This window comes from Squalius cephalus (genome assembly GCF_949319135.1).
Source record: "Squalius cephalus genome assembly, chromosome: 3".
NCBI lineage: Eukaryota > Metazoa > Chordata > Actinopteri > Cypriniformes > Leuciscidae > Squalius > Squalius cephalus.
The window spans coordinates 59,341,956-59,369,608 of record NC_137124.1 but is presented as its reverse complement, the minus strand read 5'-3'; the positions used below and the strand labels follow the sequence as shown (position 1 = coordinate 59,369,608).

Sequence of the window (27,653 nt, the reverse complement as noted above, 5' to 3'; positions counted from 1 at the left end):
AGCTGAGACGCTTCAGATGCGCACTGTTCAACATAATGGTTTTGTAATTGCTTGAAATATGATTGGAATCACTTCAAAAAAGGAAAATACAGTAAAGTGCAACATGTGCAGCGCAAATCTGTCATATCGGCTACATAAAACTATCATGAGAACCTTATAATTATGTGCTTGAGACATTTTAATGATGAGACTTTTGTTTTTGTAATCAGGCTCTCAAAAATTATAAAAAATTTTGGATATAGATTTATTGGCCAATATATCGGTTATCGGCTTTCAAATATAAAGAATTATCGGTTATCGGCCAAAATTTTCATATCGGTACATCACTAATTACCATAAACTGTTTTCTTCTAGGGTTTTCATTCATATCAACTACAGTAGACTGTTTGATTGAGAATATCGTTGCGTTATGTTAGGTAAAGTCTGTTAAACTGTCAACATGTTCATAGCTAGACACTAAACATCCAGTTTAATAGCACAGAAATTTAAATGTGACTAATGCATTAGCAACAACATTTCTGAATACTCCTCAGGATGGGCTCAGGCTTCAGGAGTTTTTAAACCATAACTAATTATGATTATGCATCACGCACACAAGGAGAATCTTTACAGATCGTCTTCTCTCAAATCTCAAACAAGCACACACTACAAGATATTAAGATTATCATGCACCTCGCATGATCTCACGGGGAAGCGCATGTAAACAAAAGAGTTAGCATCAATTTCTCTCCGGGTTTGGCAGTCGAGTTGCAACAGTGCAGATTTTTCCTCAGATTGTCGGGAGGATAATCAGGGGATACATCAGCCTAAAACTCCTGTAGTCTGACCCAGGCTTAAGAAAACATTGGTTTTACATATTTTAATGCTTCATTGATTGAAGAAAGTAAAGCAAGCATCACGTTAAGCACATACAAACGGACTTTCCCCAGTGCTTCGGCCAAACATTCACATTAGTGTACTTGTGTAGAGCATGTTTCGCTCAGCTCCAGGCATATATAACACTCTGTGGCTGAGAAGAACAGGGAAAGGAACAGAATACTTGGGGTATGTCTGCATAGTGGAGACATTAGAGTCCTATAACACATGCCTAAGCCTATCACACCAATCCATCAGTGCTCCTTTACAACGTTCATAGGCTTGGATTCAACGTGTACAAAGTACTGAACCCCACTATCAGTAGCAGTAAACGACAAGAAAAGGAATCTGCACACTGTTCCACGCACTTAAAAGTGAAGCCAAAATGTTTTGATCGCCCCCTGGTGGTTGGCTGCAATATAGGTTGTAAACCCCGCCCCCTTTCCATGTCATCAAATGGGACGAGAGCCAAACAAAAAGATCCAATTACGCTTGAAATAATTTTTTTCTCGAATATGGTTTCTGTCATTTTAGGTAGTTCTCATCATGCTGACGTATGTTCAAGTGTTCATTTCTCCAATAAGTTTGGTTTTAGTTAGTTATTTAATGCTGCGCAGACTCCGGCTCCGATTGTCCCTTCGCAGGGAGTTTGATTGACAGGCGATCTGACCAATCATAATCCGCCATCCACCGAATCCGCCATTTTGTCCGACAAAGCAGTCAGGAGAATTAGTAGATTAACATCGGTAGACTTTTTTTACTTGAAAAACGGTGTGTACTGACATCTTTCCCCCATTGAAACAACATACCTTCTGATGTTCATTCATGTTTATTTGATGCTATAAATTAACGACGGTTTCTTGGATATTTTGGCTTCATTTTTCTACCGTGGAAGGAAGTGGGAGACACTTTGTCCATCTTTTTGTACAGTCTATTGGACGTTCTCAAGTTTCTCTATATCAATTCTGCCTTCAAGTCACATCGGAATTTCACATCACATTTTCTAACGGCCGTTAATGGAAAAAAAGGTGCTTTTAAAAAGCACAGGGTGTAATTACAGCAACTACCAGCAGGGGTATCATGCTAATTAACCAATCGTTGTCCATTTGGTGATCGTTAAATACAAAATGACATTTCCCATAATTCTCTGATGAGATATATGCAAAAAAAGCTTGCCAAACGCATCCCTTTTATTCCAACCAAACCACTTGAATTCACGTCACGATTCCTGAACTCGTAAATGAAAATCAGCACTAGTGAGTGATGCAGATGAACAGTACCAATGAACAGATCAAACGCTTCAGCACATCTCTAGAAGCTCGCCGTCTTATTATCAGTGCACCATTTGAAACGGAAACTTTTTTCCAAAAATATAAACTTTAATCTTATCCGATGCTTCTTAGAAAATATTACTGTAGCAAGTTAAGAGCAGAGTATATGCAGTCCTGTCGGTCAGTATTCTGGTATTGAACTATAAAAGAACAACGATACTAGAATTCAGACATGTAGAAAACTGTGACGAGTGCAAGTATTCACATCAACTCTTGATTAAAAAAAGGGTGGATGGTTTTCAGCATTCCTTAAATGATGACATGAGTGATAATGAGTCTCTCGTTCTCTCGTCTCTGTATTGGTATTGCCTAACGATGAGAGTTCATCACGAGGACAGCAAACCCCAGCATGGTTTCAATAATTCAGCTGATCCCTCCGTACTCGATTTCACTTCACGTTTGGATAGAAAACAACAGGAAGAACAGCAAGAACAAGCATGGTGATATTTATCTATTCCTTCGTCTGACCTTTTGCATACATCACTGTTTAGTTGGTTTGATGGTGGCGATGGAACTAAAGCTACTTCAGGATCAAGCTGGAGCGTAGCTCAGAAATATAGACCAGAAGAGAGGTAGAGTGAGAGGAAATACAGAGAAACAATGGAAATATTGAGCCTAAAACAAGACAGGCGAGAAGATCCTTCACATGTTTGCGTTTGTGTAACAGGATATGATGTCAGACTCTCAGCTCTCGGCCAATGAGAGGGTCAGTGCTGCCTGCAGTGCTGACTCCTCATCAATACTGTAATCCTGCGTTCACAAACAGAGAAAAACAACATGTCCAGGTCAGTGTGGTTAAAGTCTTTGAGTCTAAAGAAATATCAAGATTTTACTCTACTAAAATCAAATTAATTCATGTATTTATTAAGCACCGATAAACACATCAGCAGTTGAACCATAGTGCTGTACAAATAAGATAAAGCAATGAAAGGAAACAAAAATAATAATAAAAGGAAACAATACAAAATAAAAATCAGCAAATTTAACATACAAAGTTTAAAAAGCCAAAGTAAAGAAATAAGATTTCAATTTAGATTTAAACAGAATTTGACGTTTTCACAGATAAGGGGAGACTATTGCATAGCCTAGGCCCACCTCTTGCCTTTAACCGTGATCTAGGCCGAGACAAAGAGCAGTTTTCTGTGGACCTGAGACATCATGTTGGCTTATTTTCATTTAATAAGTCAGACAAATAAGAGGGTGACAGATCATTTAGGGATCTAAAAAGAAAGACCAATATCTTAAAATCAATTTTATAACACACTGGCAGCCAATTTAAAGATTTTAAGATCGGAGTAATATGCTCTCGCTTACAAGTCCCGGTTAAAAACCCGTCGTGATATTGAAGACTGAGGCAGACCAACATATAAAGAGTTACAGTAATCCAGGCATGATAAAACAAGGGCATGCGTGACTCTCTCGAGATCTTTAAAAGATAACCAAGCCTTGACTCTAGAGAGAAGTTTTAATTGGAAAAAATATGACCTCACTACTGTATATGTTGATCAAATTTTAGGGAGGAATCCAAAAGGAATCCCAAAGGTCTTACTGTTGGTTTGATGAAGGTGTTCAGATAGCCAAGAGTAAGGTTTACATTAGCCTTTAAATAAGTATTTTAAAAAAATACAACAGAACAAAGACACAAATGAAATAACCAAGACTGATAACTATATTAGCGGATGCTATCGTTCGGTTTATTCTGCAGTTTTGTCGCCTGTCTCTTTAAATGCTCGCGCTCATTAAAGCAGGATGGATTCTGATTGGCTGTCAATGTTTTTTATCATTCATCAGCTGGAAAGGAATCGTCCTGAAAGTGATTCCAATGATATCGTTTCTCTGAGCCGTTATTGTTATAGTTGTGCTGTAGACTCTGCTATTATTTTATATTTAGAAAGATTTTAGAGCGATATCTTTACCGTTACAGTAACGGTCGTATTCAGGTAAGAAACACTTCCTTCTTGAGCTGCACGATTCTGGATACATTCTTTTGTTTCAAACAGAGATTGCGATTCTGAACAGACAACTAAACAAAATAATGTTAATTTACTAGAGGTTCTGACCAACTGTTAATTGCTGCTGTCTATTTAAAATGTTTAATTAATCTGAATTACTTAAACTCAGGTTGAGTGAATAATTCAATGACTCATTAATACATCACTTGTTTCATTACTGGATGAGTCAGCGTTTTTGAACAAATATCTTGAATGATTCAATGACAAATACACTTTTAACAGTCACTTGTCGCCACCTACTGGTGTAAATTGATACAATCTTTATTTGAAGCGTCAAATTACAGTCAAATGGTGATTAATTGAGATTGTGGTCTTTTAACGATTATTCGTGCAGCTCTAACACCTACAGAAATTGAATTAAATAATCACATGTAAAATATTCTTCCTCATTAAAGCTACTAAAGTTATTCAGCCAAGAGCAACGAGTGATTTTCTCTTTGTCTTTTGTTGTTTTAAGTAACATTAATGACAGACAGCAGCAGGTTTATTAGGCTACTGTCACTTTAAGAACTAATCCACGGATCCAATGATACGATTTTCTTCCAACCGTTTACTTTCGGTTTTCCATATACTTAAGTCATAACCGACTGTCAAATGAATACTCACCAAAATTAAAAGTTGGGTATATTTTTATGTGTTTTTGTCCTTTCAAGCACAATAGGAAATTACGAAATTGGTAAATACGCATATAAATGCATGATAATTTCCCAAAACCATAGATGTATGGTTGATTGAATCTGAAAATCTGAGGAGGAAAAAAAAAAAAAAAGTAACTGAGAAAACTGAGAATTGGTCCTCAGAAGCCATGTCCAAAATAATCTAGCATTAATCTCAAAATCAAAATCTCAAAAATATTAATTAAAAGAAGTTATATATCACCTGCGTGACATCATTAACCATCGTGGTTAAAGACAAATTATACATTTTTGCATTTCAGTTGTACAGTACTTGCATTAAAATGTAAAGAAATGACTGTATCAACTTTGAGAATAGTGGGGATTACAAACAACAAACACAAAACACACATGTCCAGATATGCAGTACAGTAATTATTATAATATAATAATGTAATTATTACAATTATTATTATAATTTTGAAGGGGAAAATATGCTTAATTGTTATAAAAATGTCACAATATGTTAACTTAATTGTCCTAAAAAAAAGATTCGTAATTTTCTGTATGCAAAATATCTCATATTTTCTATGTAATTTGGGGTGAAATGTAAACCGTACATATTCACTTGATCAGGAAGGAGTTGCTCTCCTTGGTTGAATCTCATTAAACATAGAAACTGAACTGCTGTTTTATTTGTGATGAGGTTTTGTACGAGGTTCCCTCTCTTCTGCAGATGTAGGCAGGAGAAAGCAGGACAGCGTTAGAATACAAAATGAAGGATATATAAATGTAAAGTATACGCCTCCTCACCACAAATGTGTCATAGGAGAATTTGTGCCGGTGGAGAAGATGCTGCAGAAAGTTTGAGCTCTTATAGCTGGGGTCGCCCCAAGGCATCGCTGAACACACCGGACACACCTGCACAGCAACACACACAAGAGGAGAGCGTTCACCAGTGAGTTAAAGTCAAATTTTACATTTGATTACTTAAAGGTGCATTGATTGATTGATTGATAACTTTATTAATCCCCCAGGGGGAAATGCACACGTCACAGCAGCACAACAATACAATGAAGAAATAGAAAACAAACAACATCCACAACAGCAACAAGTCTTGTTCTCCAGTATCAATTTCTCAAAGCATTATGATTATATACAACCAAGTAAAAAATAGTCTGTCATCTTGTATAACACTGGTTGTAAAATCTAATTGCGTTTGGAAAAAAAGGCTTCCTAAAACGCTCCTTGTAACAGCGGGGATGAATTAATCTTGAGCTGTAGGTACTAGAGCCATTTCATCAAGAGGATGACAATCATGATTCATCATAAGAGAATGTTTCCCAATCATTTTATATCCTTTAAGGTGCGTAACACACTCCCCACAACAGAGCCTGCCTTCTTTATAAGTTTATTTAAAGGTAGGGTATGGGATTTGCAAAACGGCCGGCAGATTTTGAAAATACACAACTCAAATGGTCCTACCTTCTTTCCTCCAACGCTGGCCCTGACTCCACCCATTCGAAGAGGGGGGGGGGGGGGTGGTACGACCGTTTGATTGACGAACTTACTGTCCAATGATTCTAGGTGGTCTTGGAAATGATTGGCTGGAGTTTTTCGAGTCCTGCCCGTTCCACAGATGATTAAATTGCTTAATTTTCATTTCAGTGCTTCTAACTCAGTGGCTGTAAGTGGGTTAGGAATAGGATTTAAAGTGATTTTGAAAAAATGGACAAAAAAGAGAATCACATACCCCACCTTTAACTTAACTTAATCGATTCTCATTTTTACGAACTGATATCGATTCTTAAATCCCAAGAATCGATTAGTCATCCTGTTTTCAGTTGATGAATGAATGTAACATTGTAGCGCGCATCCCATCCAATAAATCACAATAATCTTTGTGCTTACTATTGATATGAAACAAAGTCTCAGATTTCAAATTACGGCCATTTTCTTACGAAATTCAAAAACATTAATACGGTTTTGACGCTGTGGTGTGAGATCGCTCTGGCTCAGCTCAGCTCTAGAGAAGCACGTGATCTTCTCTTCCGCCTTAATAACACCAGTTACAGCGCGAGATAAACATGAATGAGCATCTGAAAGTGTGTTAAAAGTACAACTTATCGAAGTCCGTATCATGTGACATGGAGTCGCTCAATCACTGTTTCAACCGTGGAAAGACGTCAGTAAACAATGTCATGTAACGTCACATTTACCTCAGAAAAACCAGATCCAGTGACCATAAACTCGTTAGTCACCGAGAAATACTAACTCTAGAGAGGAGCATTTTGCTAAATATATGCACCATATTACATATTCATTATAATTTTTAATGTTCTTCAATTTTTAATGCATGTTTGAATAAATCTGGCAGGTTATGACAGCCACCATTTAAATGTTTATATTTCATATAACTTTATTATTCTAAAAATAGGCTTCATTAGCCTACTATAATACTGAAGGTAAAAATTAACTGATTTGTATACAAACACTTAAATTACAAGCTTCTAGCTGAGTTGCAGTTTGACAAGAGTACAGTTTGACAAAAGCACAATGTTGTGTTTTACACAAATATAAGTAGGCTAAACACTTTGCAGTTTTAATGATGTCCTGTATGAACAAAATGGAGTATGTTTTTATGTTTCCACTGTTCGATCGCGATCGCGCCCGTCCCTCTCTCTCTCTGACACACACATTCCAGCATTGCAATCTTGACATTGCAGCCTGTTCATTATGCTGCGTTCACACCAAACGCGAATAGAGCGTCAAATTCGCGCGTATCGCGTCTAGTTCGACGCTTGAACATTTTGAATCCATTTGCGCGTCCAAAGCGAATAGGACGCGCGTATAAAGCGAGCGTTTGAAGCGAAATAGCACCAAACTATAACGTTACACACACACTGACCTGTAACGTTAAATCTTTGTCTGGAGCTGAAGCTTTTCATCATCCTTCTCAAAATAAAATGATTAATATAACCCTCCAATGCATAGTTAAGGCCCTTTTGGTGACTTTGAGATGATATATAATCTTTCTGTCTCCAAAAATCATCAATTGTCTCCTGTGAAATGTCTCCTACTGTGACAGCTGCCATAGCGCCCGTTACCGAATGTTGACTGTTTGTCCGAGTGAGTGGAGGGGGCGTGGCTTAGCCATAGGTCAATTAGCCGACAATAATTTAATTTAATCGAGTAAATTCTTGTCGACAATTAATCGATAATCAATTAACCGTTTCCATCCCTAATTGGTATATAAAGACAGTTTAAACAAATTTGAAAAAAAGTTTTTTATAAAAATCCTACCTACCCTACCTTTAATACAAGGTATTCTGCTGTGGTTCTTGACTGGTTTTGAGCCGCAACCCAAATTTTTAGGAATTGAAACCAAGCAAATTTATTTATCAAAGATGGCTGACACACACACACACACACACACACACACACACACACACACACTTCAGGATTTAAAGGTCCAAATGTGAGTTTCAGTGCAACTTCAAAGTCTCGACATGATCCCACCCGAGGAATAAGAGTCTCATCTAGACATTTATATACTTTTTAAACACAAATGCTCGTCTTGCACTAGCTGTGATGCGACACACATTATGTAATCACGTTGTAATTTTACATTTTGAAGTGAACTACTCCTTTAAGCTTCACTCATGTCTTTCAAAATAAAGGTCTCGCATCAGAAAAACATTCAGAATTACTTTTTTGCTGTTGTTCTTTGAAGACACGCTCCGTGACCCAGCGTTTGATCACTTAAGGCGAGACACTGCAGGCAAAAACATTGTGTTTTTTTACTGGTCAATTTTGAGATTTTGGACTATTTGTACAATAACATGTCTTGTTTCAGACTTGTGGTGAAAAAAAGTCAGAAATACACATTTAGGTCTTTATTTTACACACTTTGTCTGTTTGCGTCTGTAGATTTCTCCTAAATTCAACAAAAGTTGGCGATCTTAATCAACATGCTGCTCCGCAATCTCTGTCTGATCCCTGTCATCACACACACCGCTGGAAAGCTCTCTCTACTGTACAATACTGTCGGATCCAAATATGGTCATTTCCTTTTTATCAGCAACCAATCGTGAAAGTAAAAGGGCTGAATGCGCAATCTCATTGGCTGATGATAAACCTTTAAATCTTTTCTCAAAATGACTTTTCTCTCTGAAATCTCCACTTCAGTCGCACCGATATACACCAAACTTTTGTACCTAATTATATTATGAAGACATTTACAGAGGGATTTGTAAATATATGATTCCTAGCCTGATTTATATAACATTTTATTCCAAAAAACATGGCGAAAATAATTTTAAGGCTATTGACAATCGTTGTCAATAGACAATTGTAATCAACTGGGAAAGTTTCATGGTGATATCTGCTAGTTAAAAATGTTACCCTATTCACCTGTAGTGTCTCGCCTTAAATCAATACAGATCACTGTAAATTGTAATGTGGGCTCATGCATATTCTGTAAAGCTGCTTTGAAAATCACTATGTATTGTCAAAAGCGCTATACAAATAAATGTGAAATGAAATTGAATTGAACTTCAAGGTAACTCACACTCACCACTTTGTTGGGGTCATTGCGATGGTTCTCCATGCAGTGCTTCACCAGCTCCTGTTGGTCCAGGTTTCGAGCGCCACAGAACGGACACACAAATGTGGAGCGGTTTGGAATATTGCTGTCGATGGAGAAAAACATGTTCCTGAAAACCACACTTGCGTAAAAGTACAGACACCGGTAACACTTTACAGTAAGGTTCATTAGTTAACAACCTTACTTATCATGAACTAAGAATGAACAATACTTCCACAGCATTATTTTATTAATCTTAGTTAATATTAATTTCAACATTTACTAATACGTTATTAAAATCCATGGTTGTATTTGTTAACATTAGTTAATGCACTGTGAACTAACAGCTGTATTATTATTAACTAACATTAACAAAGATAAAAAAATACAGTAACAAATGCTCATGGTTAGTTCATGTTAGTTAATACATTAACTAATGAACCTTATTGTTAAGTGTTACCCAGATAACTTACATCAAAAATGACTCAATTACACAAGTCACCAATATTTATTTTTGACAGCATTTACAGTCCCCCTGTAGTCAATCATTTTAACTCATCTTGGATCTCCGTAAATACATATTTTAACGTTTTTTCCTAGAAAAAAATCTTCATGCCTTAAAATATCTTGAATGTAACTCGACACCCTTGCCTCATTTAGTATGCGTGGTTCTATGAATATGCAAATGAGCCCCGCCTCCACTCACTCACTCAGCTCAGAGATCCACTGGTTGGCGATCACACGTTGATCTGATTGGTTACAAGGTAGTTTGTGACGTCAGAAACACCAGCGATTTCAAAGCGTGTTTTTGAGACTGTCTTTGGTTCACTGCAGTTTTAAGGAGGAAATACTCAGCAATGGTGTCGTGTCGACTTATGAATTTACACATGGTTTGTCTTAAAGCAGATTAAAAACACCACATAGACACAAACAACATTAAACGCTGGATTTTCTCAAACAGGGGGACTAAGTATGTTACTCATACTGAATGTAGGCTCTCTAGTCCTCAATCTAAGAGACACGGCAGTGAAAAACAAGAAACAGTTGATTTGTGAGAGGAGAAATCACGTTTATTTTCTAAAATCCCATATAAATTGGAGAAAAGGTGCAACACTCACTCTTAAAGAAATCCAACTTTACTGTACATTACATTTACTGAGAAAAACTGTCTTACTCTTAACCAACTATTATCACATTTCTACAGAATTACATAATGAGAGCAAAAGAGTAAATAGGAAATGAACAGAGTTGTGTAACAAACTGATTATCATTGCGAACATGAATTATGCAAATGTGCAACCAGAGGGGTGTATAACACTGAAACGAAGTCTATAAGAAATGAGCCAATAACCTTGTGTTCTCATGCCTGAACAACTTCAGGGATATTACTTTTATTTAGCAGACTAACGAATGTTAACACGCCAATGGAATATTAATATTGAATAACTTGCGTTTCAGGCTAAATTTGCTTAGATAACCAGCAAACATGGACAAGCGGAAGGATAAAAACAGTGCATTTCTCTCAGGATTATGGGTAATGTAACACTTAAGTGGGAATTCAGCTCAGTTTAATTATATTTTTACTTCCGGAAACCACATTGTGATGCTCTATACTGCCAAAATTTTACATATTATATTATAATTCCATAAATCACATTCTCAATCAACACTATGTAAAGGACAATACCAAAGGCAATCAAACATGTAAATGTACCTTGGTTTACATTTCCCTTTCTGAACCAGATATCTACTCTTTCTTTTTTTTTAAGTTTCCCTATTATACTTTTTCAAATATTCCCTTTCATGCGAGAGATATTTGCAAATGTAAAAGGTCTGCATAGTTTCAAAGATCAAAGAACACAACAAATAAAGTTACTGACTCCTAAAACAAAGAATCGATTCTGAACTGTCAGTAATTCCAGTCTCACTTTCTACGTAACAATGTAACTAATTCGCATAATGCCAGCCTGTGGTCTTGATTGGCTGAACACGCTGTTAGCTCCGCCCTCAAACACTGTAGTTTATCTGAGACTGGAGGAGTTTGGTTCGTGTTGTTCATGTCGAGAAGACGCTGCAAATCCACTTTGATGCTCTTCCAAAGCGTTGGAATTAATATGGAAAAATGACGCCATCATAATGGCCGTCTTGTTTCCGACACGCACTGTAAGCATTCGACCAATCAGAGCACACTGAGCTGTCTGACCAATCAGAGCAGAGCAGGCTCTCAGAGAGGCGGGGTTTAGAGAGACTGAATCTTTGAACGAACCGTTTTCAGACTGAGAAATGAGATGATGCTGCAATGTATATAATGAGAAAATATGACCTTGGATGCGTGTAAACTTGTTGTAAGAGACTCCAAAACAAAATGGGAAGCCTTTAAAATAGCATAATAGGGCACTTTAAATTCTGCCATGCAGCTTGAATACCCTGATGGTCTGGCAAAGATGTTTGCATGGAAAAGACTGAGAGATAACGGGATTAATAGATGAGGCAGAAAAGCACAGAGAAAAAATAAAAATTGTGTCTGACACAAGGTTAAAAGAAGCAAATGTTGACTTCATAAATGTAATAACTTGCTGCATTGCTTATTTTTAACCCCTCCCTTCCAGCCATCCGTCATATAGACGCTTTTCTCGATAAATTAAACTCCTAAAAACATAAAATCTTGTCCTGATTGGTGTGCGATACTGAAATATCTTGATATTTTCTGGGATGTTGTCGATAGCGATATCTAGACATTATTTTGCCGAGTGTGTTTCTGTGCTACTTTAGGACTGTCGTGACTCCCAAAGCTTTATTTCTAATCGGTGCGGTTTACATCAGTGACAGAACTCAACTATTACATTACGAGGCAATATTTGCCCCAGGGGGTTTTTACTTTTACAATGGCAATTATTATTATATTTTATCAGATGCATGTAGGTGGCAGCAAGTGAGTCACTGAGTCATTCGTTCAAAAGATTTGTTCAAATGGCTGATCCATTCAGTCATTGAATGAATCACTCATTACACAGATTCATTCAAAATGCAGATTCATGTCAGCTTTGTTAAAACAACAATGATATTATCATAGAGTACACATATCACACACCCCTAATCCTGATCTACAATTTTTTCTCGATTCACTTTATTTATCTGCTTACAGAAGTAAAATGGGTTGCGAATGTTGTTTCATGCTGTCTTTAAATATTTTTTCAGCTCAAAATCTCACTCGAGTTTGTTCTAGATCATCAGACGTGAAACTGAAGCAGTCTGAAATAGTTTCCAGTCACACATTATCAGTCATTTAGTTTCATTTTCATGGACTTTTAGTTTGCTTTTGATTATTTCCTATTGTCTTTGTTCACTTTTCCCGCTCTAATCGGTTACCATGGCGTTTCATTGGATCATCACACCTGATAGTCTTTCAGTTCATTATCATTGTACACTTAAGCTCCTGTGTTTCCTCAGTTGTTTGTGTGTTTGTTACGGTTTGATGATATTCTCAGTTTATTCAGTAACACTTTACAATAAGGTTCATTAGTTAATTTTTATTATTATATATTATATATTATTATAATTTATTATTATATTATTATATATTATTATTATTTATTATTAATTAGTTAATTAATATTTACTAATACGTTATTAAAATCAAAGGTTGTATTTGTTAACATTAGTTAATGCACTGTGAACTAACAATGAACAGCTGGATTTTTATTATCTAACATTTACAAAGATGAATAAATACTGTAACAAATGTATTGCTCATTGTTAACTCATGTTAGTAAATACATTAACTGTAAAGTGTTACTGTTTATTCTTTTATTAAATGCCTTTGGATTAGAACTTTTAACTCATCGTCTTCTTGAACTTGAACCTTATTGTAAAGTGTCGCCGAATAAACTGAGAATATCAACATAGCGTAACAAACACACAAACAATAGTCGGAAATGACTAACAGGTGTGATGATCCAATGAAATGCCATGGTAACCGATTAGAGTGGGAAAAGTGAACAAAGACAACACTGGCACTGAGACAGAAATCTGCATAGCTTTACATCATTTTTTGTGAGATGTTTCCACAAAGAGTATGATACATATCCATGATGCAACAGACACACAGTGGGAATTCATCAACATGCTCTGCTTTGAAGAGCTAATTAATTCTTAATTAATTAATTCTGTCGTTCTTTACTCTTCCTTTGAAGCACAGGAAGAGAAACACACACATAGTTTAACCTGAAGTCATCCGATTGATTGGACTTTTATCGGATTCCTGTCTGCAAAACTTCAGACATCAGTTTGACGTCTCTAGATCTAAGTATACCTACACCTGTGTGTGTGTCTACAAGTATCTCTTTAGAGTGAAACGTGTCCTGGATCCATATTTTAAAGCGTTCTGACTGTTGTCCCGAAGAGCATTGAGTGCTTTAGAGGAGCATGAGCCATAAGGCAGTGTTTGCATGAGGGAATTGTGGGATTGGTTGTGCTTTAATGTAGGCGGAAAGAGAGAAAACGCTGTTCTAACACCGTCCAAAACAAGAGCAATGCAACACGTTTCAAATGACGTAATTCCATTGTTTGTCCTGACTGACACTTAAAGTCCCCCTGTAGTCGATCATTTCATCCCTTAAAACTCATCTTTGATCACCAAAATGACATAATTAAATGTTTTTTTTTTTTTTACTTGAAAACATTTCTTCATGCCTTAAAATATCTTGAATGTAACTCGAAACCCTCGCCTCATTTAGTATGCGCGGTTCTATGAATATGCAAATGAGCCCCGCCTCCACTCACTCACTCAGCTCAGAGATCCACTGGTTGACGATCACACGTTGATCTGATTGGTTACAAGGTAGTTTGTGACGTCAGAAACACCAGCGATTTCAAAGCCTGTTTTTGAGACTGTCTTTGGTTCACTGCAGTTTTAAGGAGGAAATACTCAGCAATGCTGTCGACTTATGAATTTACATAACGCTCCACGCATGTAAATGATAACATCAGCAAAATGTAGTGCAAAAAGCGCATATATTTATTTAACTCAATCACAGAGTTTGTGATTTCACAATAGCAGTATGCTTTATTATGATTTCTAAATGTTTTTTAAACATTTAATTGCATCCAAAATAAAAGTGTGTTTACATAATATATGTGTGTGTGTGTATAATTATTTTGTACATATAAATACACACACATGCATGTATATATTTAAGAAAAATGTGTTAATATATAAAATATGTATATTAATATTTAATATAAATTATTTATAAATATATATACAGTATACATGCAAATATTTCTTAAATATATACATGCACATGTGTATTTATATTACGATTAATCGCTGCACAGCCCTAGTTTTTTAAAAATAGTACGGAATAGTAAAAATGCAATGCATATTTTTTCAAGTAACAATAATGTGAGAAATAAGGCAGGCTTATAATGTAGAATCACCTGAGGAGTATGATCTAATCCAATGACCTGCAATGACCCCTGACGCTTACCTGGGAATGGGCTGTGAGGTCGGGACCACAGGCATGAACTTCGGGCAGTTGGCCATCTGTTCCTGAACCTTTGTGCAAGATGAAATATGCGACCGCATTTTGACCAGGGTGACCTGAGACATTCACAGAGACATGACAGAGCCACGTGAGCTTAATACAAACAACACCTTGATTAAAGGGGTGGTTGATTATGATTTGACTTTTCTAACTTTAGTTAGTGTGTAATGTTGCTGTTTGAGCATAAACAACATCTGCAAAGTTACGACGCTCAAAGTTCAAAGCAAAGGGAGATATTTGCTTTTACAGAAATCACTTTTTAAGGACTACAACAAACGGCTGGTAGAGACTACACCACATTCCTCCTGGGTTAGTGACATCACCAACCCTAGAATTTACATAAACCCCACCCCCATATGCTAATCAATGACTAGAAGATAACTACACATCAGCTTCATGAATTCATCAACTAACCGTTCAGAAATGTCCTGTTCTACATGTTGTCTCTTCTTCTCGAGTCTCTCCATCTTTCTGACTTCGGTTTGAACATAAAACGCTGAAAGTTTTTGAAATTTTCAGGACACACACAAGCTCTTGAAGCTCCGCCCCCTGTGCCGGGAGCAGCAGCTCATTTGCATTTAAAGGAACAGACACAAAACGGTGTGTTTTTGCTCACCCTCAAAAAGTGACAATTTTAACATGCTATATAAAAATATCTGTGGGGTATTTTGAGCTAAAACTTCACACACACACTCTGGGGACATCAGAGACTTATTTTACATCTTGTGAAAAGGGCATTATACCACCCCTTTAAAGGGATAGTTCACTTAAAAATGAAAATTCTGTCCTCATTTACTCACCCTCAAGTTGTTTCAAACCGGTATGATTTTTTTTCGTCTGCTGAACACAAAGGAAGATATGATATGAAGATAAGAATGATGACAGAATTGACATTTTTAAGTGAACTATCCCTTTAAGGGTATTTAACTAGCCATTTCTAATGTCCTGTACTGTAAAGTGCAAATGTGAGCCTTGCTGGTCATGTTTTTAAACCCTGCAAACATGTTTTGCTGACTTGACAAAACTAAAATATCTACAAAACTGCTGTGTCAAATCAACAGTGAGCAAAAAGAGAATAAAAAAAACTGCAAAATAAACATAATAAAAGGAAATGTAATGGGAAGCAATATTCAATTTGAAATGCAATATGCAAAATGACAATGCAAATGTAAATACAGAAATGCATTGTCATTTTACATATTACATTTTAAATTGAATATTGCTACCCATATGCTTCTATAGTTTAGAGGTCTCTCTAAGCTCATTTAGGACATCTCAAGGCCGGGGTATATACACCATTTTCCACGTTACAGATTTCAACGTACACTCAACCTCAGATGAGCACGTTTGACATGCGCTGTGTCACTGCTTTTCTATACTCTACTAGACATCAAGACATTCACACAGAGGGGTAAAAGAAGAAGTGATATGTGGACAGAAATGTATTAATTTGTTACAGGACAATGCTAAAACAAAATTCAATGGAATGTGGGAGACACCCGGTGGATCTTTTTGGTAAAGCGCCTCAACAAAATTCAAAACTTCCAATTTATGTGATATCAACTTCAAAATTGGAACACAACTTGGTTAGATATATGGCTTTGATTGTTTATAGTAATTTTAGAGTAAAAATTATTTTGAAAAATATATATTTTGTATAAAAAAAAGTGTAGTACAGTACATTTGCTTTACAGTAAATCACTTTTTCATAATTTCTTTTTTTGAAGTGTTTTCACTTCAGCAATAATATTCCAAACCATTCTTGAATTACAGCCATTTAAGTTTGGATACACTAAAAATAATGGGTTGTTTCAACCCATGTTTGGGTCACATATGGACAAACCCAACCATTGGTTTACATTTTTTAATTACATTTTTTAACACAACGGTTGGCTTTGTCCATATTTGGAGTGTAGTGCATTTCCATATATATTCTCAAGAAGGGGAGTGACATTTAAAGTTTTTTTCTTCATCGGAATGGACGAAACTTGGTAAAGGTTTTGGCACTTGCAATGTGAAAAAATAAAAATAAAAATCATGGACATGATTCAAACAGGTTAAATGCTCCTGAAAAAGAAATAGTCACTTGCAGTCAAAAATTACACATTGGAAATGAACGGGAGACGAGTTTCCTCTAGTGGAAGCGTTTGGTACTGCAGCCGAACAACATCTCACTGAAAGATCATTTACTGAGATATCAACCTCAACTTTGGAACACAACTTGTTTAGATTTATGGCTTTAATTCTCACAGTTTTAGAGTAAAACATGTTTGTGAAAATATATACTTGATATAAAAATTGAAAATAGTATTTTTGTGCATTTTTCACAACAAACGTAAAATTCTGCAAAGAGATCAAACTTCAGTCTGTCGCTCTGAAGCATTCAAGATTTACCACAGTTTAAGTTAGAAATGTAATTTTCAGGTCTATGCTCAAAAAGTGAATAAATGGATTATAAATACTGCGTAAATATAATTTAGTACCATAAAATCCCTTAAAAATACAACATATTAAATAAAAAAACATTAACAAACTAAAATATAGTACATTAATTTCATTGAAATAAAAAAATACATTTCGATCATTTTTGACCGACACACGAAGAGCACCAGAGGGTTAAATCGTGAAATACAATATTTGTCCACTAACCTTTTTGCTGCACCCCCGACACGGAGCCTTGTACGACGAGAGCTGTTTCTCCACGCTGGAGGATTTGTCCACTTTCTTTGGATCGAAAGGCATTCGGCAGAGCGGACAGAGCGGAGATGTGACCTGAAGACACGGCTGGAGACAATCCCCACAGAAACTGTGAACACACACACACACACACATTACAGGCACAGTATATAGTGTGGCATGTCTTAGATGGTTCTTCATGAGAACATTAGAGCTGCTACTGAAATATATGAATGATCTACTATAGTAGTATATAGTATATAGTATACTAAATAACTACTATTATTCATACTTCACTGAAGACTACTAAGAACTACTAGTCTATATACAGGTTCATAATTAATATTAATAACGCATAATGTATAATATAAGGTAGTAATGAATCAAGTGTTACTACATCCTTCTAAAGGAACTAATAATAAATTGGATCAATATTCTATTTACACATTTTTTAAAATTTCAGGACACAAGCTGTTGAAGCTCCGCCCCCTGTGCCGGGAGCAGCAGCTCATTTGCATTTAAAGGGACACACACAAAACGACGCGTTTTTGCTCACTCTAAAAAAAGAACAACTTTAACGTCATGCTATATAAAAATATCTGTGGGGTATTTTGAGCTAAAACTACCACCCCTTTAATCAACCTCACACGACGAGTGATGTTTTCCTGAACACCATCACGATTGAAAATGTGACACTGATTTCATACAACAGTTAAAATTAAGTCACTTACATTTTAGATGCAATATTGACTGTTTTTGTTCTGTTTCAGCAGCGAAAATACTTCCACACAAAGATCACAGGAGAACCATCATTAATGAATGAACGTGTTTCATTAATGAATGATTCAGCGTTTTGAACGAATCGGTTGAGTCAAAGATTCAATAACCCATTCAAACTGCCTCGTTCTTGAATGAATCAGTTGTTTGAACGAATCATTTGAATGAATGACTCAATGACTTGCTCATTGCCCTACTGGTGGTTTTAGTGTTGTGTTTAAAAGTATCATTCTTTCCAACGTTTCTTATTTGAATATAGATATTTTAAACAATCTCATAACATTATTTAATGCGATCAACCCTACCTAGGCTAACAGCCCTATAGTGTCTTATTATTCTAAATAATTGAATTTATTGATCAAATTTAAGAAGCAAATAAGATTAGGAGGGGAAATGCCCTTTAAAGGTGCAGATATTACAATATGCAGATTTACATATATCAAAGCTGATTGAACACTGATGAGAATAATGCTTCAGAATAAATTATATTTACAACACACAAAAAAAATATTTGTTTTTAAAATTCCAGACAAGCAACTTTTTTACTCGGATAAATGAATGACAGATTTACTGTCTGAAGGACATGCACATGAAAAAGGCTTAATGTCGAGCCCTGGGTAAAATCAGACCCTGTATATTGTATTGTTATATTCTGTATTGACAACTCAAATATTTACCATCGTATATTCTGCATAATTGGACGTTTTTAAATAAACACTGACAGAAAACTATAGAAGTTTTAGGGCTGGATGATATATATATAACATTGATATAAGTGATCACATGGATTTAGATCTTCCTATATTGTATTTATATAAAGCGTTCACAGGCAAATTTGCTTTATGTATTTCCCCGGTGTCGAGATCAGGCACATTTACATATATATATTTTTTTTTTGGCATATAAGTTATATTGCATTGTGTGTGTTTTTTTTTTAAATTAATTATATTGTATTGTCTTATTATGTTTTTATTATGCAGTAGAAGCTCCCGTTCCACCACATCCCAAAGATGCTCTATTGGGTTGAGATCTGGTGACTGTGGGGGCCATTTTAGTACAGTGAACTCATTGTCATGTTTAAGAAACCAATTTGAAATGATTCGAGCTTTGTGACATGGTGCATTATCCTGCTGGAAGTAGCCATCAGAGGATGGGTGCATGGTGGTCATAAAGGGATGGACATGGTCAGAAACAATGCTCAGGTAGGCCGTGGCATTTAAACGATGCCCAATTGGCACTAAGGGGCCTAAAGTGTGCCAAGAAAACATCCCCCACACCATTACACCACCACCACCAGCCTGCACAGTGGTAACAAGACATGATGGATCCATGTTCTCATTCTGTTTACGCCAAATTCTGACTCTACCATCTGAATGTCTCAACAGAAATCGAGACTCATCAGACCAGGCAACATTTTTCCAGTCTTCAACTGTCCAATTTTGGTGAGCTCGTGCAAATTGTAGCCTCTTTTTCCTATTTGTAGTGGAGATGAGTGGTACCCGGTGGGGTCTTCTGCTGTTGTAGCCCATCCGCCTCAAGGTTGTGCGTGTTGTGGCTTCACAAATGCTTTGCTGCATACCTCGGTTGTAACGAGTGGTTATTTCAGTCAAAGTTGCTCTTCTATCAGCTTGAATCAGTCGGCCCATTCTCCTCTGACCTCTAGCATCAACAAGGCATTTTCGCCCACAGGACTGCCGCATACTGGATGTTTTTCCCTTTTCACACCATTCTTTGTAAACCCTAGAAATGGTTGTGCGTGAAAATCCCAGTAACTGAGCAGATTGTGAAATACGCCACACTCAAAATTACTTAAATCACCTTTCTTTCCCATTCTGACATTCAGTTTGGAGTTCAGGAGATTGTCTTGACCAGGACCACACCCCTAAATGCATTGAAGCAACTGCCATGTGATTGGTTGATTAGATAATTGCATTAATGAGAAATTGAACAGGTGTTCCTAATAATCCTTTAGGTGAGTGTACATTATTTTATTTATTTGGCATACAAGTTATATTGCATTGTGTTTTTTTATTAATTATATTGTGTTTTTTATTTTTTTATTAATTATATTGTATTGTGTTGTCTTATGTTTTTATTATGCAGTACATCGGTCAACCTAGGCTGTGATTAATGGCGCTATATAAATAAAATTGACGTTGACAAATGTCAGGAAACACGATTCCCTGCTGCAGGTCAATATCCACGGATCACTGGATCTTTGGGTAAGTTGTAAGAAACACTATATCGAGTCAAACCTTTATTTTAAGCTGATAATCATTCGTTTTACTGGCGTTTTCACAGTTAAATCCAGTCCCTCAGCAGCTCTTCTGCCACTCAGTCCGCCTGAGGGAACGTGACGTCAATGCAAACCCACTATTCTGAACCACTGAACTCAGGAGAGCTGAACAAATGCTGATGTATCAGACTATCAGGGATTTGGCCATCGCCTTTCAAGCTGGCGTGACTCAGATCGGGTCCGGACGCATCAGCAGAAAACGGCCTTGTCACTTTCTGACGGATGAGGCAAGAGTTTATGGGACTGTAAAGGCAATGAATCACGCAGAGCTTTTTTTGCACCGTGTTTTACGGCACTGTTGAATCCAGGGCCAATGAAGAGCCGCTCCATCACTGTCGACACTTACACCACACCGACTGACTCACGAGAGCTGAGCGAAGGTCAGTCTAAGCGTATAGCATTAATATCCTGCTGTAATTAATCACACTGATTATTAGCATTCACCATTTTTTTTAAAACTAGGGCTGTTAAACTACAAAAATAATGTGATTACAGTATACAGATTAAATGATATTTCAAAAAAGAAATTACATTATTGTGGTCGACGAGTACATACCTAAACACCATCGGTATCGGCCGATAATGTTCATTTTTAATGTTAGCGTTATCGGCTTGATACAAAATATTGGCCGATATATTAAAGCTGATAAATAATGGATTTTCTTCAGCTGAGACTGTTCAACATGATGGTTTTGAGTTGCTTGTAATATGATTGGAATCACTTCAAAAAAAAGAGAAAATACAGTAAAGCGCAAGTCTGTCATATCGGCTACATAAAATTATAACGAGAACATCATTATAATTGTGCTTGGGAATATTTCTTATCAAGCCGATAACGATAACATTAAAAAAAATACCGATTCCGATATGGTGGCCAAAATATCGTGCATCTCTACTGTTTATTTCTGTACTCGTCGACCACAATAATGTTTTTTTTTTTAAATGCTTTTAATGGTGAGGCTTTTGTTTTTGTAATCAGGCTCTCAAAAATTATATAAAAATCTGGATTTAGATTTATCGGCCGATATATCGGTTATCGGTTTTCAAATATAAAGAATTATCGGTTATCGGCCAAAATATTTGGATCGGTGCCAAATATTCCCTACCAAATATTCATGCCAGTTTGAAAAAATCCTAGTTAATATCACAATAACTGGCCATTGGCAACTCTTCTCTTTAGATATCGGTACTATCAAAGGCCACTGAAGAATATTGGCTGACCAGAATTCATGATTTTTGGTGGGAATTTCTTTTTTCCTCTCCATCAAAACCATTGGATTTGAAGGAGAATATTTCACTGAGAGAGAGAGAGTTGGCCTTGTGTGTAGTGCTGCCGACTCGCTCCTGCTCCAGCGCTGCTGTTGAGTATTGCAGACATAATGAGAGCAGGAGAAAGCAGGTGCTGGTGGCGAGTCGGGCGAGTCAGCCTCTTTCCCTACAATCCCCATATTTCCCTGTTCACAGCCGAGCCTGGCGGCGGCTCGTCCTCCCCGAGGAGAACACAGCTATTTCCAAACCTCTGTAAACATCAGGGGAAAGAGAGACTCCTGAACCGGCAGAACGTCCCAGACAGGGTTTAGCAAATCTGATGGTAACAGACAATGATTTGACAAGCTTTCTTTCACACATAATAATAAAAATAATATATATCGCTTTTGTCGGCACTCATAAAATTACTCATTAAATAATGCGACATTCGATATGCGATACGATGTTTTAGCACAATGTTTTGTTACAAAGTGTGTAATAAACTTTTTTAAAATATATTTAAAATGATATAACCTACATGTGTGTTTCACGTACTTTTTTGTGACGAGAAAACATCCCTACAGCTTCTGACAGTGAACATCAGTTTTTTACTGTATATAAGAAGTGTTATTTTAACATCAGTGTAAACCTCGGGGTTCAGGTTATCCTACATTAGGGTTATTTAACAACACAAACTGAATAATCAAATGTAAAAATAAAACACTGCTTATAGTGGAGCGGCTAAGTGCTTATGTTTGGCAGAATCGTTCAGTTTATGATACAAGTGTGAAAATTGGCATGAGCAGTCTCCACGGGTCACTTGACAAGAAAATTGTCCGAGCCACTTGAAATTTCAAGATTGGGGCCATTTTTTCAAGATGGCCGACACCTTAGTGGAGCAGTTAAGTGATATAGTGGTTTATTTGGTGATACAAGCATGAAAATTGGCATGAGCAGTCTCTGTGGGTCACTTGACAATAAGCCACCTACAGCTACATGAAATTTCAAGATGGCGGCCATTTTTCAAGATGGCCACCACCTTAGTGGAGCAATTAGGCTTAAGAAATCATTTAGTTGGTGATACAAGCATGAAAATTGCCATGAGCCTAATTGCTCCACTAAGGTGGTGGCCATCTTGAAAAAGGTGAAATTTCAAGGTGAAAGGTTGAATTCAAGGCTTATTGTCTAGTGTCCATCAGAGACTGCTCATGCCAATTTTCATGTTTGTATAACCAAATAAACCACTATATCACTTAACTGCTCCACTAAGGTGTCGGCCATCTTGAAAAATCTTGAAATTTCAAGTGGCTCGGACAATTTTCTTGTCAAGTGACCCATGGAGACTGCTCATGCCAATTTTCACACTTGTATCATAAACTGAACGATTATATCTCTTAGCCGCTCCACTATTAGTTTTCACTGTATGGAAGTAAAAGAGAGACGTCAGAGATTTCATTATTGTGACTACGTTTCAAATGCTATTTTTGAAAGAATGCACATTTTGCACAATTTATGCGTGGAATTCCCAAATGGTGAACCATATTTGCTAAAATGTACATAACACAAGTAGAGTACACTGGGATGATGACATGGTTTGTCTTAAAGCATCACATAAACAACATTAAAAGCTGGATTTTCACCACAGGGGGACTTTAATAAGGTTAGAGATTCGAACAACTCCTAACCATAAGAAGACAGTGATGCTCGACTTACCAAACTAGTTTTAGTAAATACTAATATCTAATATTACATTATATGGGTCAAAATGATAGATTTTTCTTTTATGCCAAAAATCATTAGGATATTAAGTAAAGATCATGTTCCATGAAGATATTTTGTCAATGTCCTACCGTAAATATATAAAACATGTATTTCTGTGAGTGAATGCTGCACAATCGCCAACATAAATTAACAACTTTAAAGGAGATTTTCTCAATGTTTCGATTTTTTTGCACCCTCAGATTCCAGATTTACAATAGTCCTATCTCGGCCAAATATTGTCTCAATTTCTCAATTGTAAAACATGTACCCTTGTGACTGGTTTTGTGGTCCAGGGTCACATATTAGGAAATCTGAGATTTACGCAGCTAAATGATAAGTTGAATCTGCTCTCGGCTGGTGCTAAAAGAGCCTCTCTTCTGCTCATCATCTAATGCATCCGCTGCTCTACCTGCCGAATACAGATTAGATGGTTTTATAAGTAGACTAAAATAACAGTGCTAATCCTTATCTCGCTACGCCAACACCAGCGTATGCTCCTGCCAGAGACGCAGGTGAGATCGCTGTCATTGATTAAACCCATAAATAATGTGGGCTGGAGTTTCTGGTTTTGCACAGCACTGCCCACACTCATATACATCACACTCATATAACAGATTCATAAAACACAGTCATGAAATGTGCTCATCTCAGGAGTAGGAGGAATATGCCTGAAGATGTATCCGTTTATGTTTCGCCTTTCATGTCGCTTTCTTTTAGTCCCCCTGTGGTGAAACTCCAGCTTTTAATGTTGTTTATGTGTCTATGTGGTGTTTTTAATGTGCTTTAAGACAAACCATGTGTAAATTCATAAGTCGACAGCATTGCTGAGTATTTCCTCCTTAAAACTGCAGTGAACCAAAGACAGTCTCAAAAACACGCTTTGAAATCGCTGGTGTTTCTGACGTCACAAACTACCTTGTAACCAATCAGATCAACGTGTGATCGATCTCTGAGCTGAGTGAGTGAGTGGAGGCGGGGCTCATTTGCATATTCATAGAACCACGCATACTAAATGAGGCGAGAGTGTCGAGTTACATTCAAGATATTTTAAGGCATGAGGAATTTGTTTCAAGGAAAAAAATGCTTAAATATGTCATTTTGGTGATCAAAGATGAGTTTTAAAGGATAAAAATTGTACTAAATGGGGAACGTTTTAACTTGTTCTTTGTTGGGCCATTTTTCATCTCTCTCCCGAGCGAGTTCAGAGCATGTTTACAGTTTTTTACACAACCACACAATCCAAACTGGTTTAGATCAGGTTTAATGGGCTCACAACACTCGGGATGAACGTTTTTCTGTCGACTCAGGGTTTGTGATTAATCACAGTGTGACATCATCAGTGAACAGCCAATCACACGAAGCCGTGTAAGCGCAAGTTACAAAAAAACAAACCACTTTCTTTAGGCCAAAAAATAGAGAAAATTCACAAAAATCCGATACACAATCCTCACTTGGCATTAATCTATTTTAACCCTATAAAGCCCGCTGTATCATATTTAACTCACAAACTTCTAATGACTCTAAATGATCAACATGATCAAATCTGTGTGTGTGTGTGTGTGTGTGTGTGTGTGTGTGATCAAATCAAGTCGTCTGATTGATAGTTTAGACTTTTCTTAGCCCTTTATTATTATTATACATACGTCCATCTTCAGCTTCACGTGTGTTTAATGTGAAATTTTTACTGATTTTTAGAAAGTTTTAGAAAGTTACTGGACTGAAGAAACTCAGGTTTACTTGATTATCAATACATCATTTTTTTATTTTTTAATTCTGAAATATGATCATCAGGCTTTTGTTTTGAGGAAGGTTTATTTATTCATCTCTAAATCATTATTGTATTGCATTACATGTTTTGAATTGATCATTAAAAATAAGCATTTAAATATCATCTTACTAGACATTTTATTAGCAGATATAGAGAGATGACTGATATTGATATCATTTTATGTATCTGTTATAAAGATCTCATTGATTTACATCACTTTTTGTTCACATAAATATCAGCATCTGCACCAAACTGCATATTTTTGCCCAGAATTAAATTGAGCTGCTTATAGTTTTTCTTCCTTGAATATAAGCTCCATATTCTCAATAGAAAGCCTGATGTATCAAATATAATAATCAGCAAAAACACAGGTCAGGATTTACAGGGTTAAACATCAATTATCAAGGGAAAGAAAAAAGGATCCCCAGGTTTACAGCAGCCGTGCAAAGGTTACCGTGTTTCCCTCATCAAAAATTAAATTTTTCCTGAAAGGTCAGTGAAAGGGCAAGGCAATCTCTGGATAACCAATTTTCAACACGGACCACCAGGTGAAGCTTCACTCTTCACAAAATACAGTGCATAAAAACACCAAAACATGTCAGAAACCAGAGCACAAATTACTGTATTCAACCTGTTAAATCAAAACTACGAGCTGCCAATATTTGATTAAATTTGCATATATTGACAAGTAGCTGAGATGCTGCCAGTTCAGTCGATGGTATTTGCTTCTGCTGAAGCCGTCAGCCTGCATTATTTCAACTTGGTTTTAAAATAATCATGTTTAACAGTGGAATCTGTGGTGGAAAAACTACATTACCCATAATGCTGTACAGGAAACTCCACCAATCAGAGTCGAAACAAACTAAACGTGCCAAAAGACTGCAAAATACTTAAATGTTTTAATAAATAAGCATATATTGCAATAAACTTGAAATATATTATTTAATCAACATTTTTAAATTAGTAGTTTTTTATTTCTCCATCGATTAGGCTGTTCGCAATGCTTCATGGGATTGTAGTTCTTTCCATCACCTTTGTATTTTTATCCGATTAATAAAAAAAATATTTGTTTGCTTCAAATCAAAGTTTTAGCTTTGTGGCTACTTGGTTTATAACGCTTTTTTAATGAATGGAAATCCCGTTATTTTGAACATTCGTTTCAATGAATCGTTTTAGGAACCGATTCAGTGATCAATTTCACAATTCAAGCTTGAAGAGGATGGCTATATTTGCGGTATGTCACGTAAGTACCTTGTCAAGCTCATTTCAGGTTCTTAAAAGCACAAACCCATGCTGCCAATAGCAAGCTTTGCATCATAAGTGTCCTATTCTAACGAGGAAAACGCATTTTACAACCACAACAACGCGCACACGTCAAAACAAAAAGCTACGCTCAGCCGATGAACGATTCACTCGAATTCCAGACAGATTCGGTCTGGCTTGCGATTCGGTTCGAATGATTCTTTTCAAATGAACCGAAACAGACATCATCATCACTATGAAATATCGCTTTGTTCTCCTGCACACATTGGAAGTGAAACTCTAAAAGCCCTTATTGACGGATATATGATGTTTTAATATTTTGTCAAAACGGTTTAGAAAATTGTATGATCACAAAATGCACAAACAGATGAAAAGACGCATCGTTTTCACTGCCGAAGCCTGACAAAGGAACATGATGTAGAACATGTTAAAAGGCCAGTTTCCTCACGTATGTGCGCAGCTGGCGATGCTGACAGGCTTGTGGTAAACCTCCAGACAGATTGGGCAGGAGAACTGGCTCTCTAGACTCTCTCCAGGTGCGGCTGATGAGGCTCCATTTTGCTGCTGATGTTGCCTGATCTGAGCAGCCGAAACAAAACTGCGGAACATCGCCATCACGAACCACTAATACTGCCGATGCGAAGAGGATTCCGTGTTTTTAACGAACGTATCGTGATTTATACGACATTAGATACCGCATCTGCAATCTCCCAACACTGTTAACCGAGGAGGACACGCCGTTGTTCCAAAGAAGTAAACATTACATGGTAGCTTTAACGGAACGGATTAGGCGAACAATACGATGGGAGTTGTAGTTCTTACAGCGATCATTTTCACAGAGCGGCCGTTCAATAGAACTACATTTCCCAGACATCGCATTCAAAACAATTCCATGGAGCATAGATAGATGGCGCAAAACTA

General features: G+C 36.6%; 1 protein-coding gene across 2 annotated transcripts; it reads right to left on the bottom strand.

The window, feature by feature from the left end:
* Positions 1-1,454: 1,454 nt before the first annotated feature.
* On the bottom strand, positions 1,455-27,627 carry rnf166 (ring finger protein 166). Of its 2 annotated transcripts, none has more exons than XM_079865053.1 (6): positions 27,181-27,627; positions 17,593-17,749; positions 14,887-14,999; positions 9,383-9,503; positions 5,626-5,733; positions 1,455-2,936 (listed from the first exon to the last, which is right to left on the bottom strand). In XM_079865053.1, the coding sequence occupies exons 1-6, from the start codon at positions 27,345-27,347 to the stop codon at positions 2,871-2,873; spliced, it is 732 nt and encodes a 243-aa protein (XP_079721179.1). In that variant the 5' UTR covers positions 27,348-27,627; the 3' UTR covers positions 1,455-2,870. The 2 variants fall into 2 exon arrangements, with proteins under 2 accessions (XP_079721179.1, XP_079721180.1); XM_079865054.1 differs by having other exon boundaries at positions 9,389-9,503; positions 27,181-27,624.
* Between the last annotated feature and the right edge of the window lie 26 nt (positions 27,628-27,653).

Bases quoted from the DNA above. Each gene is read 5' to 3' on its own strand.
- rnf166 (XM_079865053.1), bottom strand. From the start codon at position 27,347: ATGGCGATGTTCCGCAGTTTTGTTTCGGCTGCTCAGATCAGGCAACAT. The intron at 9,504-14,886 runs GTAAGCGTCAGG...CTCCATCGACAG, and splicing joins ACCTCACAGCCCATTCCCAG to CAATATTCCAAACCGCTCCA. The intron at 5,734-9,382 runs GTGAGTTACCTT...GTTGCTGTGCAG, and splicing joins ACCCCAACAAAGTGGTGAGT to GTGTGTCCGGTGTGTTCAGC.